This window comes from Seriola aureovittata, chromosome 12, assembly GCF_021018895.1.
Source record: "Seriola aureovittata isolate HTS-2021-v1 ecotype China chromosome 12, ASM2101889v1, whole genome shotgun sequence".
Classification (NCBI taxonomy): domain Eukaryota; kingdom Metazoa; phylum Chordata; class Actinopteri; order Carangiformes; family Carangidae; genus Seriola; species Seriola aureovittata.
In genome coordinates, this window is record NC_079375.1 from 18,364,138 (window position 1) to 18,381,841 (window position 17,704).

Sequence of the window (17,704 nt, forward strand, 5' to 3'; positions counted from 1 at the left end):
GATCTTACCCTGCTTCTACTTATTCTCACTGCTGCAACTCTCTCTGCCTGTTTTTCTTCCATTCTGTCACTCTGTCATCCCTCTTACTTGTCTTCCCCCTCTTTTCAACCCAACTTCCCTCTTCCACATTGTTTTCTCCTCTCTTTGCTGCTTTAACCGTCTCTGAGACAGCATTGATTGGTCCTGTCATCTGGTCAGCTGAACTGTCAGGGGCTGAAACTGATTTGTTCTGGTGAATCATTTCACAGCTGTTGGATAAAGAACATTTAATGTAACCTTTTCAGCAACTGGGAAAAACAGTGCTGACATTTGCTTCACCACCAGAGTTTAGAAAAAAACTACTTTGTAATCCTTCAACTCATGTTAAAACCAGCCCCCTAAATTGGATTTATAAGGTTTTCACATGATAACAGTGATATGTGGCCAACAGAGAGTTGTAATGATTCAGAAAAAGGTCTGAAATTAAGTTCTGGGTGGCTTGTATAGTAGCTGATAAGGAAGGCAACATTAAACTGCCAGATTGTGCAGTGGAGTTTGGTGTGATGTGCGCTCGAGTACAAAGAGACGAGAGAGGAAGAGAAAGTGAAAGAGACGAAGTGGCACACATCAGGGCTGAAGCTAGGACAGCTCCCATTGTAGCAAATCAAAGCACCGCTAATTGGTACAATTACAGAGACAGGACATGAGAGAATACAGAGCTGAGTGTGTGTGTGTGTGTGTGTGTGTGTGTGTGTGTGTGTGTGTTTGAGAGAGAGAGAGAGAGAGAGAGAGAGAGAGAGAGAGAGAGAGAATATGCACATATATACATTAGACAGAAGCAGATGAGACCGTGCTTCCAGATATCAAAATAAATTTGTTACACGTGTAACAACAACTAAGTGAGCTATCCTCTATCTGGCGAACAGGGATCTGTTCACTCCAAGATGGAAGAGGAGAAATTCTTTGAAGTCACAGCACTGGAAGGATGAATAATTTACATCACATTTACAGTGTAATGCAGTCTGAACCTCGCTCAGCATTTATTTGCATTAGTGCTTATTACACCTACTTATCTGACCCTGATTGCTTTGGGTTATCTTCCCAAAACTACCACGGGGCTGGAGTGCTGTTGGCTTTATGTCTCACTGGTGTGTGCTGTGTTAACTGCAGGAATGGGAGCGATGATCTAAGGTGGAGCAAAGTGATGATCAACTGCCCGTTGTGCAGCGAGGCCTGAGCCCGGAGTGATGAGAAAAACAAACAGTTTGTGGCGAGGAGAAGCCGCGCCTATAAATCTCTTTTTAATACCCTGCAGTCGTGTTGTTTCCCCTCACAACAATAATTCACAAACAATCCAATAGTCGCTTCTCATAGGAAAGGCATATTACATAAAATCATTACCGAACTACCCCGAGGATTTTTCACGACCAGACACACACACGCTCACAAACACACAGAACAGATTTACACATTATACTTATTGAGGCTCACACACATTTCACAAATGATACACTAAGCAATTACTGTGGGAGGGAGAGAAAAAAGGCAGCAAAAGACAGCTATATGATACGACGTCTGTAAACCAGCTGACCGCATATATCTGATTTACCACTCATACCCATTCACACACTCACAGGCAGGCAGCAATTATGACTTCATTCCCACTATCCCGAGTCATCTGCGGGGCAGACAAGCCGATTCAATTCAAAACTGATATTGAAAGAAGCCGCCACACAGACTGTAATCATACCCTGTTTGCCTACTCTGCAACACAGAGAACACGCTCCAGGCTGTTTACCTCACCTCTGAATGAAATCTTGAGATATTACTCTCACCGCAGTCATTGTGTCAGACTCAGAGCAACGACTGGAGCACTAATAACCCCAAAAGACCTCTCAGTTATGAATGTGCTTATGTGTAAATGGAATGAGAAAGCAAAAGCATTGTTTTAGATTTGGTGGTCCATGTGGATTTCCCCTACAAGAGGCCTGCTTCCAAATAAAGCCTTTGTCTCCATCTGCTTGCACACACATACACACATGATTTTATTTATTCTGTTTATGAGTTTTGGAAAGCTTAGTTGCATAATAAAGTGTGCTTAGACGGTAATTTCTAACAGGAGACAACAGTTTTAAAGTCTCATAAGATCACTGTTTAAGACTGCAACATTGCGCGGTGAAATCAGTTCATTCAGGTGAAGTAAGTGAAAAAGTGTGAATTTACTCTGGTGGACCAACAGCAGCCCGTCTCGACAGCGCTGACCTTTGACGGGGAACAGAAAGCCAGAGGATTCCAAAAGAGAGGAAGCTATCGTGGCTTATTAGCTGAGTTTAACCTTCCACTTTTTTATTTATAGTAGAGTGTAATATAGAGTATAAACTGTTCCACAGCAGAAGAGCTGTTTGTGGGCAGTAGGTTAGATAGGAAATGATGATTAAAAATATGTTTTTAAGTAAACTATGTAAAGTTACTGCGATTGGCAGGTGCTGGAAAGTTTCTGGTTTGCAAATGTGTTAGCGGTTAGCTCAGCAGCAACAGGAAATCACCTAGCAGCCTTGCAATTAATCCCTATGACATCAAACCCCAAGGACCAAATAGACACGCAGATTAACGTCACTGTGCCACTTTCTTGTGCGACCAGGTTTGGTATTTTGATCATTTTTTTTATTTTTCTTGCTGCCTCTGTGTCTGTCTGTTTCTCATACATACACAGATATCCCTGGTTGCTTCCTTTTCTCCACACACTCCATCGTTTCCCCTTCAGATACACCTATTAGGATGAGCCTTTCAACCTTCACTCTCCCCCCTGCATTAAGCTTTGCACATTTTCAACCATCAAACCTCATTTCACAGCATGAAGTCTATATGCTTGTAGAAACGGGGGCATTGAGGAGACTCAATATTCTCCATATTCTCCTAGGTGGCCCATCACTCACCGTGAAATCCAGCGCATGGCTCTATAAATGGAAAATGGCTGAAGTGAGGTGCTTTCAACAGCCCAAGTATGTACTTTGAACTAAGCCTGAGTGTAGAGATCACCAAACATCTCACATGCAGGCAGGCAGAGGTTAAGAAATTCAAGTTTTAAAATGCAGCCAAGTGTTTTTTTGGTTTTCATTCTGATTCATTTTGTAGCTGACCTGGGATGAGGCACATGACCTCCTCTTATGGTTAAAAAAAACAGGTTCTTAATGTCACGCTGACTCATGAGAGCTGAGAACTTTATAAGAACTTTTAAGGAACAAAAGATAAGTTTGAGGCGATTTGGTAAAGGGAGAAATCAGACGCAACAAACAGAGAGAGATGGGTTTCCTCTCAGTTTTCTGCCGGATAACAGACAAAAACACACCCTGTTGTGATATCAAATAACACCCATGGGGTTCTGCAAACAGAGGGGGAGGGAGATGGCCCGAGTCAGATCATAAGCCATGTTTTCATAACACACACTTTCCCTTCCTGGCAGGTGTGTGTCCATGTGTGTAGGTGTCCGTGATGTGTGTCTAAGATATCTTCTAACAAGCTCTTCAAAGAGTCACTGTTTAGACAGAGAGGGGAGGAGAAGCCTGTCTCTTCTCTCACAACGCACTCACGTAACCAGACAGTGGGAGTATCGGAACATAATCCAGAGTCTCCTGAGAACAAGGCAAGCCATATTCAAATACCTAAACCCAAAGCATGCAGAATAATATCCAAACTGCTCTCTCTGAACTCCTCTCCCTCTCATATCCACTGTAATGCACAGCTGGTTTACGTAGACACAACAACCTCTGGATACAGTTCCATAGCGAGACGTAATGTTCAATGTCTGACTATGTAGTGCCGAACAAACTGAACAGAACAGAAAACCTGTAATTGAAACAGCTCAAATTACAGTGTTGATACCTGTAACGGCCATATGAGAAAATAATTACCTCAGGTGCCTTGCTCAAGAACTCCCCAGTAATAACAGTAAAATCAGACTCAGTAATGAGTCCTGTAGCTCCAAAGTATTAGTGTTATAATCAACTTCCCTTTACAAATGAACTAAGAAGAAAAGTCTCAATGGCTTCACAATGACGAAGGACTTTTTTCCACATCTTTGCTGTTCGGCTTGAAAGAACACAACGGCAAAGAGAATATTTCCATAAATAACTGGCCACACGCTAAAAGATGTCAACACCCAGTGAGCAGTTTAACTCCCACATCAACTTTGCAGTTCATGCTATTTTGATCACTACCTTCAATATCGGAAAACACGAGGATGTTCTGTTGTCACACTAACTTTCACTCATTCTGCTGTCAAAGAGAGGGCGTCAAATACACAATCTCCAAGTTTACAGAATTGCGTAACAAATTTCTAATCTTACCACAACTTTGGACGTGTGGTGACATGTCACAATAAGACTGGACTACCACAGTTGGTTTCCTGGTCTGGTATTATCTCCTCCACCTAACTGTGGCTCTGACATGTTGGAAATCATTCAGCAGATATGATTAATTTTTTGTTATACTAAGAAAATCTTGGCTTTTCCTCAACATAAAATTAAAGAAATATCAGTTTTGAGTACTCTCCTTCTGTGCTTAACCATGCCTGTATCTTGTTAGTGTAGTAAATGTTACTTACGATCCAAGCCGTTGATGTACTTCATGGATATCTCACAATGTCCCCACACAGCGCTGACAATGGGATACAGCTTCTTGCCTTTCAGCCCTCTAAACGCCACTCCAAGATACTGTCCGTCCACCATGAAGCTCAGAGTTCCTTCGTCCATGTCCAGAATCACTAGCAGAGAGTCCGGCAGTGTGAATGACTCCTCCGGCTCCAGGAAACAAGGGTAAGATGGCAGCGAGCTGTGGGCCCGGTTCTTACTGTCATGGTAGAGCCGGTTACGTCCCAGATCCCAGCCCCAGGACTCACAGTCCGACCCCACCAACGCCGTGTACCCAACAGAATGTAACGGAGCCTCTGAGGTTGCCACCCCAACTACAGCGTGGGTGCCTCGTTGCCGGGCGGGCCAGTGGATCTTCCACACATGGAGACCCCTGGTGTATCCAACCCGCCCCCGGATGCAGTCCGTGCTCTGAGCGACCGGGTGGCGGTGAAATGTCAACTTATCTTCCTCTTTGATGAAGATGTTGAGCGAGCGGTCGTCAGGGTTCCATGCGTGACGGAGCTGGGTCTCGGGTCCAGCGCACGGCATGTCCAGTAGGAGATCCAGCCTGGGGGGTTTGGAGAAATCTGGGCCCCTAAGCTCTGGGTGCTGCCGGCGATGAGCCAAGGGCCGGTAGGACGGGGAGCCACCGCTTTCCCCGCGACCGTCTACCGATTTAATGCTGCCAGAAATCTTCTGGCCCATGGCTGCGATGGAAGGGTTGTCAGAAGGAAAAGGGGGAGGAAGTGGGGAGGGTGGTGATAGTGCAGGTGTGTGCTGCGCTGCGTGAAGCTTGACGTTACCTCATCAATGCGGTGGAGCTGAGAGAAAGTTCCTAATTGGAGAGTGGTGGTGGGAGATGAAGGAGGAGGTGATGAATGGAAGATGTCTGCGATCTGGTTTCATGCCACAAATGTCCTCAGAAAGACAGAGCGGGTGCCACTCCTGTAGAGAGAAGGTCCAGAGAAAAGAACAAATAAGTATTAACCCCTCTAATTGTTTGTTTTCAGCAAAATACAGTCTCAGGAATAAACTTGAAAAAGAACAAGGGAGAGATGATGACTGAAAGAGAAAGAAAGAAGTTAGCGAGAGAGGAGACTGATGGCAAGTGTTGGCAAAACTCCTTGTTTCACAGATTTTGTGGGGCTTTGCTTTGATGGGAGTAAACAATTAACAGGATGATACAGACACACACACACACACTAGCACAAATAGACACACACACACACATTTCCTCTGACTCATCCTGCATCCTCCCAACAAGCTCATGCGCCTATACCAACACTTGCACGCAGCCCTCCGAACATTCCCCAGTTGTGAAACGTTGCCCAGATTTGAAGCTGGCGCTCCCTCATTTAGCTAATGTAATTTTAATGAGTGTTGCCTGAGTTTGCACAAATATAAACACAACAGGAGGAAAACAAAAACATCAGGTAATTATTTATCTCCAGTCATTTGTGTGACAGAGTTGAAAAAGTCAGCTTGACTTGACCTTATCATCACACTTTATAAACAGATAACATGTGTTAGTATGACTAACAGTAGCAGACAGTTTCTGTTCTGCCACCTACAAAACTGCTCATGTTGATTCACAAGAACCTGACTTCTAGTAAGCAACTACCGTGGTTAATATTGTGGTTTAATTTTGAGAATGTTATTTCCATTATGTCATTTTCAGTGTAACACCTTTAGCACTCACTCAGGAACCTAAGTTTTAGTTTCGTTTTTGGTCGGTTTCTGTGTGATTTGTTTCCAGTTTTGGTTTCTTGAGTTATAGGGGGCAGTGTGTTGAAAACAACAGATGAAAATGTAAGTTCATGTTCAAACAAATGTCTTTTAATATTTCTTTCATCTCCTTTAGTTTACACATACACAACGAAAATTATATTTGGCAAAAATACTAATTTTGCCTATTTTTTTTTCAAGTTTCATAATTTCAAAAATACAATTTCATTAAATTTGCTCTCATAATCTAATATTTACTGTTATTTTACTTAACACCATATGAAGCTACATAATCATATAAAAAGATCATTTCACACAGACAGTTCTGAGAGGGTTTAAATGACGTAGTTATCTCTTCCAGGAACAGCAGCTGGTGCTTCCTGTTCACGGGAAAAGAGTCAGTCACACTGCGGGCAGATAGGGAAGTGGATGACGAAACTCTCTACATGTCTCATTTATCTGCTGCCTTTCCCGCCGCAAGCCACAAAACTTTATTTTTATGCATCTTCACTGAACTGACGCTTCTTCTGGTAAGACTGTCTAACACCTTGATTAGAGTGATGCACAGCTTATTTATGTGTCAACACTGCACTTCCTACATGTAAAAAAGAAAGAAAAAAAAAAGTCAAACAGATGGTTGTTTACACCTCTTGTCTCTATTTACACATGAACCAGTTACTTAAGCCTGGAAAGCCAATAATATTGAGCTGTAAAGACACTTCAAAAAATGCATCTTAAACAGAGGCCACTGTTTGTCCTTCTCTAAAATGTAAAGTTAATATAGAAATATGTACAGTGTTTTTATTTTTAAACAGATACTGACGACACAAGCACAAATATTCCCACCAAACCGGTCAGCCACCACACCACAAAGTGAGGTCATGGTGTAATTTTGTGTAAAATTTCTGTGCCCTGCAACACAAACACACACACACCTCTGTCTCATTTTGACTGTTCACATTTTCTCCATTATCCCTCTCTTTTTCGTTCGCCGTGAATGAGGTCATGGCAGCTGGCAGCCAATGTGTGCCACCACTCAGTTCACTCCTCAGCATGAGAGGGTTCAGTGCTCGGACACACACACACACACGCACACACACACAGACACACACACAGAGACAGCTGTCTCAGTGTGTGTCATCACGGCTGGCAGGTGGGTTAAGGGTGGACCCTGCATGGAAGATTCCAGAGTCATCACTGCCAAACTTCAGCCAAAGAAAACACTATTTAACACTGTACAAACTCAGTGTGTGTGTGTGTGTGTGTGTGTGTGTGTGTGTGTGTGTGTGTGTGTGTGTGTGTGTCTCTCAGCTGGCACAGTCTAGCACTGCATGAGGACGACAATCTGGCATTACACAGGCTGCCATCAAGGAGGCACTTGACCTCTGACCCCGTGTCGCTACGGTCACCGTTGCGTAGTAACCTCTCAGGAGGCTGGTGGTGGGCTGGCGCCGCGTTTGCTTCTGTGAATAGCGGCAACATGCTTTCACCATCTGTTGTTTACTCTCCCTCCCTCCACCTCCCCCTCCCTCCATCTCTCTGTTCTTCTGCAGCCAACTCAGTGAGGACCGACTGCACTTGTTCCCCCTCCCTTCATCTGCACTTTCAGCTGGGTTAGACAGGTATGGAGACACATATGCAAAGACGCACACTTAAATAAATACAAAATGCAGACGTTGCTATGATTTAGAGCTGCAACTAATGTTTATTTTCATTAGTAATCAATCTGAATATTATTTTCTTGATTAACTGATTAATCATTTGGTTTAGAGAATGTAAGAAAATCACAATTTTTCCCAATGACATTTCACATTCTTCAGATCACTTCATTTATGCAACCACCAGCCTTTGTATCACACAAGATAAAGGAAAGCAGGAATTCCTCAAATTTTAAAAGCTGAAAAGGGGGAATGTTTGTAATTATCCGGTTACCATAAAAGAATAATTGTTTCAGCTGTACTGCGAATTTCAAACAAGTTACATTAAAATAGAAACTATTCTAGAAGCCTTATCAAAAAGTCCAAGAGCATGAGATAAGAAGGCAGACAGAGGACAGACGGACAGCAGCGTGCACCTGGTGTGTGGGCTGGATTCATCTGGCTTCTCATGCTGAACTACTAACAAGCTCCAGTCACTAAAAAGCTTGTAAGGGCTTGTGTGCATGTGTGTGTGTGTGTGTGTGTGTGTAACATTGTACAAGAGGAGGACACAGTGCGTGTGCGTGTGTGTGTCTGCCCTCAGACTGTGTTTCATTTTAAACTCTCCAACGAGCTCTGACTGGGCAGACAGGCTTTGAAGTCACACACAAACACAGACACAAACACAGGGGTAGGAAACTGCAGAGGAACCTCTCACTCATACTGCACCACCCTCAGAGAACAGACCAGAGATGTCTGTGGGCTTTTCCACAAGAATCCAGTCAAGTTCCTCAAAGGACCCAAAGCACTAAATGTCTAAATATGAACTTCTGAGTAACAGAAGTTAGTCAAGTTTTCCACCTATTGTCGAATACAGTAGTATTTACTGTATATGTGTGATCGCTTGTTTGTGTCTGAGAGGGTCGATCAAGGACAACCAGAGACCCACAAGGCCCCAGAGAGTCAGGACTAATAGCTACACAGTCATTCAGCCTTCCTGTTTCTGTGTTCATGCATGAATGTCTGGTCTGGTCTGAGTGCGTGCTCATCTTTCATCCCAGATCAGCTGGTCTGCAAGTTATCATCCCAGCCACCTGCAGACACAGTGTCAGCAGCAGAGACAGCTGTTGTCTTGTACCAATAATAATGTATGTGGAGACAATAGGCTTTGTTTAGTCGGTCAAATGTTGATGTAAAAGTTAAATGCTGTCAAAGATATTTCAAAGGAATAGTTAAGACATATTATTCACTTCCTGGCCAAGAGTAAGATAAGAAGATCGATAGCACACTCATATCTGTCTGTTTTAAAAAAGGTTCCAGCTAGCAGTTCCTTAGCTTAGCATAAAGACTGGAAACAAAATCTGCCTACCAGCACCTCTAAAGCTTATTATTTAACATGTTATATCTCATTTGTATAATCCAAACAAGAACTGAAATACAAAATGTTGTTTTAAGGTGGATGATTTCTTGGCCGGACTAGCTTTTTCTTGTTACTGTAAGGTTGCCAGGCAACCAACAGAGACCCTCAGGAAGCCCTGGCAAGAAAAGCTTTTTTTTCACTTTGATTTTTGTACGTGTTAAACAAATGAGAAAAAACATGTTAATTAGTGAACTTTAGTTGGATATTGCCAGGCTATATGTGTTTCCTTCATTGTCTGGTCTTTATGCAAGACTGATATCGTTCTTCTCATCTAACTCAAGAAAGCTAATAAGTATATTTACCAAAATGTCAAACTATTGCTGTAAAATATTTAAATTCCTCTGAGAACAAAAAGTTTATGACCTGCAACAAAGCTGATCTCAGTTTCAGCCACACTTCATGATTTGCCCCCAAAAAATCTGAGACACAAGGAACAGTTATTTGCAAAGACACTATGAACTATGAAATATTTAATAAGCTGCAACTAAAACATTTTACGTGTCTGTTTTGGCTATCACATAAGAGATTCAGCAGCTTACTCCTGAAATATTGAGCAATCTGTCTTTTTCTTGGGGAATGACTATGGGTCTGCATTAAAATATGTCAGCAGTGTGCAAAATTAAATTTTTGCCTCACCTGTCAAGAGTCGCTGAACTCGAATAATTCCAGTCGTTGTGAATTCTGATGTAAGTGCAGAGTTAGGCACTTGTGTTCATTTAAAAATTGCTCACTGGCTGATATGTTGGTCAAGCTTGAAATTCAACATGAAAAGTCATGGAACTCTAATGACAAGGAAATACATTTGAAGTTTGAGAACAGGCAAATGCCAAACTAATTGCATGTGTCTCATTATAACTGACAGATTAAAGTTTTGCTCATCTGTGTTTTGTTTTGTTTTTTGCCTTTTTGCAACCCCAGTAAATCCCCACCATTGCATAACTGATTTCAAACAACTCTGACCTTATTTGAACCTTAGCTGTCATGATAAATTACAGCAGCTTGGCTTCATTCCTATGACATCTGAAAAAATGAATCACAAAGTGGCCACTTCTTCCACTTTCCACTTTTGGGGGGGGGGGGGGGGGGGGGGGGGGGCATTTGGGCACCACAGTGTATAAAAACAGAGCTGACATGCAATCACAATCACGCACACCAACAAACACACATACACACATTTATGTTATATCTCTTCATAGCAGGCAGCTGTAGCCACTAGATTAAACAAACTACCATCCTCTCTACATTGCTGACATTCATTCCTACTGAGGGAATCCCTGGGTAGCTGAGGATGCCAGAGTTAGACATAAACTGTACCGTCTGGCTCCTAAGAGGATGTCAAAATACAGACAGAGACTCCAAACTTATCTTGCAGCTGATGAGAAGAAGTGGTGCTCTCATATGGACATCTCTGGACTTATTAGGCAGTTGTGTAAGGAGACATCACCACTCTGTCATCACCGTCTCTCTTTGTAGGTTTGACTGTTTCCTCATACATCTTTCTCCTCCGTCTTCACCAGCTTTCTATCCTTCTTCTCCCTCATTTTTCCTCTACTTTCTTTCCTATTCCCCTATCCATTTGTCTCTGTCCCCGTCTCTCTGCACATCTCTCTGCCTTACTGTACCAGTGAATCCACGGAGACTACAGCAGAGCTGACATTCTATCAATTGGTCTCTCAGGCCTGCCATCAAATGCCACACCAAATGCCCCAGCGTCTACCATGCGGCAATCAATGCGAGCTCAGCATGCAGGAAGAGCAAAGTCTGCAAAACACGGAACACGAGCAAATTCACACGCAGCTGCATCCTAGTAAACGTGCTCACTGACGTCCCCAACCCCCCCCCCCCCCCCCCCCGCGCTCACAGAGATGACATTGACTGTGTACTTGTGGAAGAAATGACCTTTATACACAGGTTGATGGTTGCCTTTGGTGAGATTTCCCTGATGCACCACTTTCATGTACTCAGTCTGAACTCTTTACAAAATAACTCCAGTCATCACCCCCCCCCCCCCCCCCCCCCCCCCCCCCCCCCCCCCCCCCCTCCTCCTCTAATGAATCATGTTCCTTCCTCCACATCTTCTGTCTGCCCCTCAATTCCAGTGTAAAATTCCCTCTTTGAACTTTTCTCCTTGGTCATCTGTAGGAACGGAAACTTGATAGTTGCCTAAAAAATGAAATGCACTATATTTAGACAGATTGAAAATCACAAGGTATACGCATGCACACTCGCACGGTGTCTGCTCCTAAGTTCTTATATTTCTGTCATGCCTGCTGTGACACCTTAAAATCCATGGTGCCCTCAGGGAAGACCATTAGTGCTGCAGTGATTGAGCACAGCCTAACGGAAAACCTATTAATCTCACACATACATGGATACACACACACACACACACACAGACACATATAGAAGGCCTTGGCAGTGCCATCCATAAAGCTCTCTGGAGTTGCAGTAGATTTAGGTGGCAGATTCACAACCCCAGCAGTAATGAAACTGAATCGAAGCTTGCCGGAATATGATGCACTGCTGCATCATTCATTTAACATCCAACCCGTTTTCACAAGAGTGTGATGAAACGTTTCACACGATTCAAACGCAACTCATGATTTTTTTTTCTTAAAACTCCAGCTTTATGTAAGGACGTCTGAAATTCAGACAAAATTTTTGAGGATGGTTTAAGAGTGGGCGGTTGAGGAATTTACAGATGTGAAACTACTGGTCTTTGCCAGTAAGTTAACTGATTGTTTATTTATCAAGAAATTAGACTAAATGTATTGCAAAATTTAACACCAATCTACTCAATATTTGTTGAGCTATTTCCATCTGGTGCGAAAGCGGTGGACCAACCAACAGACGGACGCTGCCAGAAATGCTAAACCTTAAAGAGCATTTGCTGCTTTTCTCTGTTTTGTGTAATTGTAAATTGAACATATTCGGGGTGTGGGGGAAAAAAAAGCAATTTGAAGACATCACTTTGCATTTTTCTCCATTGTCTTACATTTTATTGACTAAGCAATTCATCAATTAGTCAAGCAATAATCAAGAGATCACACACACACACACACACACACACACACACACACACACACACACACACACACACACACACACACACACACACACACACACACACACACACACACACACACACACATTCATGTTTTATGATTGGAGCACTTGTCTCTCTCACCACAGGATTCTCCAAAATTGCTCTTTGCAAAGTGGAACATAGGGTGCTGTGCCAGGACATTGGACAGGGAAAAGTACATCCACACAAGCATGCACACACAAACAGCATGATATCGAGAAACCTCCCTCGTGTTCTCAAATTACAACCAAAGAAAGGGAGAAAATGAAGAAAAAGGAAGGAAGGAAATTAGAAAGAGCGCCTAAATAGAGCAATTACTTAAATAAAGGGACTAACTATAAAAAGGCAGCGGCTGTGGTGGAGGAGGGCTGTGTGGATTTGAGTGAAATAAAGAGAGCGAGAGGGAACACAAACAATGGAAGAGATGGAGAGAGAGAGAGAAACAGAGGTCAGCAGCTGACAAAACAAAAGGATAAAGTCAGAAAGGAGAGCTGCTATCTCTCTATCCCAGGATGGACCACACAAACACACCCTCCCCACCCCAATCCATAGACTAAACACAACACAGTGAGAAAAGCTACTGCAGGCAGCGCGGCGCGAGACGTCAGCTTAGGGGTGTTTGTAACATATAGACAAACAGTGTGTTTAAAAATAGAAAGCCGGATCTATCCTATTATTGTATGTGAGCGGGGGAAATCCTAGGGTAGCTTATCCCAGAACTCTCTCTCTCTATATCTACCGAACAAAAGCAGACACACACACACACACACACACAAACACACACAAACACACACAAACACACACAGGGGTATCCCAGCTGGCCAGCTGGGGCTTCGAGACCATTAGGAAAATTAAAGGTGACAGAAGATGGGCAAGAGGAGGGAGAGAGGGAGGGAAGAGGAGAGGCCGAGTGCACAGTAGCATCCACAGGAGAGGAGTGTGTGTCGTAAAAAGGTTAACAGCAGCAGCAGTGTTTGGGCTGATCTTGTCTAATGTAAACAGAATAAAAAACTAATCATACTCAAAGCTACTTTAACCAACATGTGTTGTATAGGACTGTATAAACTGTCAGAAAGCACACTGTATCACATACAGCTCTGTTTCTTCCACAAGTACACACACCAACACACACACACACACACACTCCTGAAATAGCAACAATCCCTTTCAGATGAGACATATTTCGGCAATGACACACTACACCTTGTAGACTACACAACAGATCAAGCTGCTTACAGTGAATCTCCAGTGACTCTTCTTGTCTCGCTGCGTGAAGCTGATCAGCCTGAGTCCATGTTCAAATCCAGACGGCAGCCAAAACACAGCTGAACTCCTCCAACCAGCCGCCGGCAGCGAGAGAGCCCGAGGAAAGGGACAGGAGGACAGGAGGAAGAGAAAACCAGCAGCCCGCAAGTCAGTCTGAGACAGAAAGAGAGAGACTCCCTCTTTCCTCAGAGGGCTACCCACCTCTCCCTCCTCCTTACTCCTCCCTTGTTCCCTCCCTCTTTTCCCTCCCTGGAGCTTATCTGTCCTGAGGCTAACACTTCTTCCTCGCCCCCCCCCCTCCACCTTCCCCCAACACACTCCAACTCTAATGTGTGTTTCCAAGACAGTGTTGTCACAGCCGCTGACAACTACAGCTCCGAACAGACTTTCAGCTCCACTCCCGTTTCAGTTCCCCTTCAGTCTTTCCGAGAGATCCAGGGCGAACTGAGAGAGAGAGAGAGAGAGAGAGAGAGAGAGAGAGAGAGAGAGAGAGAGAGAGAGAGAGAGAGAGAGAGAGAGAGAGAGAGAGAGAGAGAGAGAGAGGGGAAGAGAAAGAGAAAGAGACATGAAGGGCTGAAAGCCGATCCCCTCTGATCTCATCAAGCAAAGTTACCAACAGCAACCAGACCGGCAGGCAGCTGAGAGAAACACCCGGTTCCTGACTCCCTCTTACTTACAAAGAGCTCACACCGAGCCAACCAAACCAAGCTCCCCCCTCCCCCCTCTGTTAAGAGAGACACACACAGACACACAGACACACACACATACACACACACACCTACACGTGCCGCTTATGCTGCACGAGTGGAGCATGTGGCATCAAGGTGCGAAAGGCCTCTCATGTCCTTTGTGTGCCAGGGGTGTTTGTAAGGTTAAAGTTGAAAAATAGAAACACCACAGAGGCTACAGATGCAGTAAAATGTAGAAACTCTCAAAAGATGAAATACTGATAGTGAGAAATGGCTCTTTCCACAATGTTAGATTATTGTCGCAGAGAACAAAGCGTCCCTTTTACCCCACTTTGTATTTCTGCAATTAACACATGACATCCACAACTGTCTGGGCGATGACCTGCACTGTTTTGTGCTGCTCTCTGTTCTTTCCTGTCGTCATATAGTATATCTGCCCACATCTGCACATTACTGCATAACTTGGCTCTGAGGTGATGTGATGACTAAGTTCATTTATCAGCCTTTTCCTGCAGCTACATCATTCACAAAGAAAGGGGAAGTAAGGAGAGCATTTGGAATAACAAATGCTTTCTTTCTCTCTTTCACTACAGTCATACAATACCATACAGACACATACACAAACAGCGGCAGACGTAAGTGTTTGCATTCACACAGGACTGAGGCTCAGCCAGCTCACTTCCTGTATGGACTTCCTTTTCCCAGGACTGCTGCAACAACCAGGGAACCAAACTCTCTACAACACCCTCCCCTCCCACGTTATCAGTACGTTATCATTCTCAGACGTCTACAATTAACAAAGAGGATGCATTTACTTAGGAGCTGGTGCAGTCAGAGGACACGCTGTCTCGCCCATCTAACACACACACACACACACACACACACACACACACACACACACACACACACACACAGTAAGCATATCTTGCCGTTAAATATGAAGCTAAAAAATGTAGATGCTTACACCCAATAAAACGGCAAACTGTCGTTTTTATGCGTCAGTTTTTATATGAACTTAACAGATGACATATATTGATATGTTTGATGGCAAGGTAGGTGGATTTGGTTATTTGAAAGAGCCAGGCTAGCTGTTTACAGTCTTTGTGCTAAGTTAAGCTAACAGTCTACTGGCTGTAGCCCTATATTCATAACAGACATAAGAGGAAACTGAAAATGAGAGGCCACATCTCAAGGGGTTTATCCTCAAATTAAAATTTGAAATAAAAGAAATTTGGCTTAGATTTTCTCATTGAGCTCAGTGCAAGAAAGAAAACAGGCGTGTTTCCAAAAATTTTGAACTTTTACTTCAAATTTAAATTTATTTGTGCACTGTGCAACTTGCTTAGTTAAGTAAAACACGCAAGTCAGCAAAAACGTTCACATACACACAAAGTGTGTACACGTCCAAGCCGGTCAATTGGCCTCATTCAGACTAAGAGTTGGAAAAGGGGAAATGTGCAGATCTGTACAAACACACACTGGCAGCTATGGATCACCTGAGGCAGATGTATGTTAGACACATAACATGACTCATTATTCTAGACAGCAGCCGCTGCAGGTCAACGGTTTTGAATGTAAGCAGTCACTGTAGGCTTAACATAATACACACAGGTAGGGAGGAGGGAGGGGTTTGAACTCTGGCAAAGAATCTGAGGCTCCGTTTCCACGAAAGTCATGCTGCTGTGAGGCTAAATTCAGGTTTTATGGTTTGGGAAAATATTTCACCGACGATTTTCCCTTTGAATGAAGGATTTACTCAAAAAGAGATGCCTTATTTGTCATTTTAGGCAGTTGTGTGCACATGAAATAAGTTTAAATTCTTGGTTGTTTACACTTGCATAATTGCTGTAATCCAATCACTTTTATTTTGTAATCCTGCTTGCTGCCGAAATCCATCAGTTCTTCCACCAAGGCCAATTAAATGTTGTTCCTCCCAAGAAGAAGAAGAGGATTATATGAGTCTGGATTTGTAATATGACCAAAGGAGGTGACCAGGCGACGCTGCACTGATCAGCAAAGGATCAGCTTTTAAGACATGTTGAAGTTCCGGGTATACGGCGAGTATCTTCTGCTTCATCTAATTATTTTTCTGCTACTAATTTACAGTTTAATTTGCATGTAGAACACAAACCCACAAACTCAGCCCCCTAATTCTGATGGATTAGAGGCTTTTCTGGGTTTTAGTTTTGGGAGGCTTTGCTTCAAACCAGTGATCACCGAAATAGATTGTGTTGTCCAGCTTCACAGGTTTCCCATACTGTGTGTAAAATCCTGATAAGGTGACATAAGGTGTTAAAGATAGTCCTCAGTGTATTTGATTGTTTTGATGCTTTGTTTATCTGTGATGTGCTTGATTATAAATCTCAGATTTAATTACTAAATTGCTTTGAGTTTGATAGTCTTGTTGTAGCTTACAGTTTGCCTTTCTACTTGTGTACACAGAGAAGTGCAGAGGTCAGGGTGTATTCATGTTTATATGTAGAACATATGTTTTTATGCATTTTCTGCACCTGAGTGTCAGTTTCCATTTATGTCACTATGTGAATTGTCAGTACGCTGCTGCACAAATCCACTAAAACTAATTAATGTACAGTTTTCGGTTTTTCTACAGTCTAATAAAAAGGGCTTCAGACTCACCTCTATCATCCTGAACAACAACCCAAAGATACAGTTTGACATTAAAGCTTCAAACAGAGGATTGCATCTGCGGTACATCCCCCATCTTCTCAGCTGGACTCTGCCATAAATTGCCCCCTGATTTTCTACCTCAAGGCACATTCACACTTAACGGACCCCATGGGGTCTGGGGACACGTGTGTGTGTGAGAGTGTATGTGTGTGAGCGTGAGTTAATCTGCAGGACAATGGGGGCCCTGTCCTCACCCCACACACACAGAATTAGGGCTAGGGGCCTCACAGCTGAGCAGCTTACTGACAATAGAAACTGGAGGCGTGTGCGTGTGCCTGCGCGTGTGCGTTCGTGTACGTGCGTGTGCTCGTGTGCGTGCGTGCGTGTGCATGAGTGTGTGTTTGTGCGTGTGTGCACTGCCTCCTGCCAACACACGTGTCAAACACAAAGCCATCCAACAGTCCACATGGCCCAGGGGAGAAGGATCGACAGAGAGGGATGGATAGATGGATGGACAGCAGGGAACAGAAGTGCAGAAGAAAGGAAAAGGGAGGAACAGGGGTCTTGAACGCGCAGCCTCAGGGTGAAGGGTGAGGACCGTTAGAGGGAGAGAAAGAGGAGAAGAGGGGGGAAAAAAGGAAACA

General features: G+C 43.5%; 1 protein-coding gene across 2 annotated transcripts in view; it reads right to left on the reverse strand.

Annotated features, from left to right (window-relative positions):
* Positions 1-17,704, reverse strand: part of LOC130179316 (SPRY domain-containing SOCS box protein 4-like) — a 71,795-nt gene that overhangs the window by 32,768 nt on the left and 21,323 nt on the right. Inside the window, exons 2-3 of one of the 2 annotated variants that reach the window (XM_056392216.1) lie at positions 13,714-14,187; positions 4,583-5,555 (exon numbers count right to left, since the gene is read on the reverse strand). In XM_056392216.1, coding sequence (XP_056248191.1) covers positions 4,583-5,315 — 733 coding nt within the window. In that variant the 5' untranslated portion in view covers positions 5,316-5,555; positions 13,714-14,187. The remainder of the gene's footprint in view (positions 1-4,582; positions 5,556-13,713; positions 14,188-17,704) is intronic. The other variant, XM_056392217.1, reaches the window with a different exon arrangement.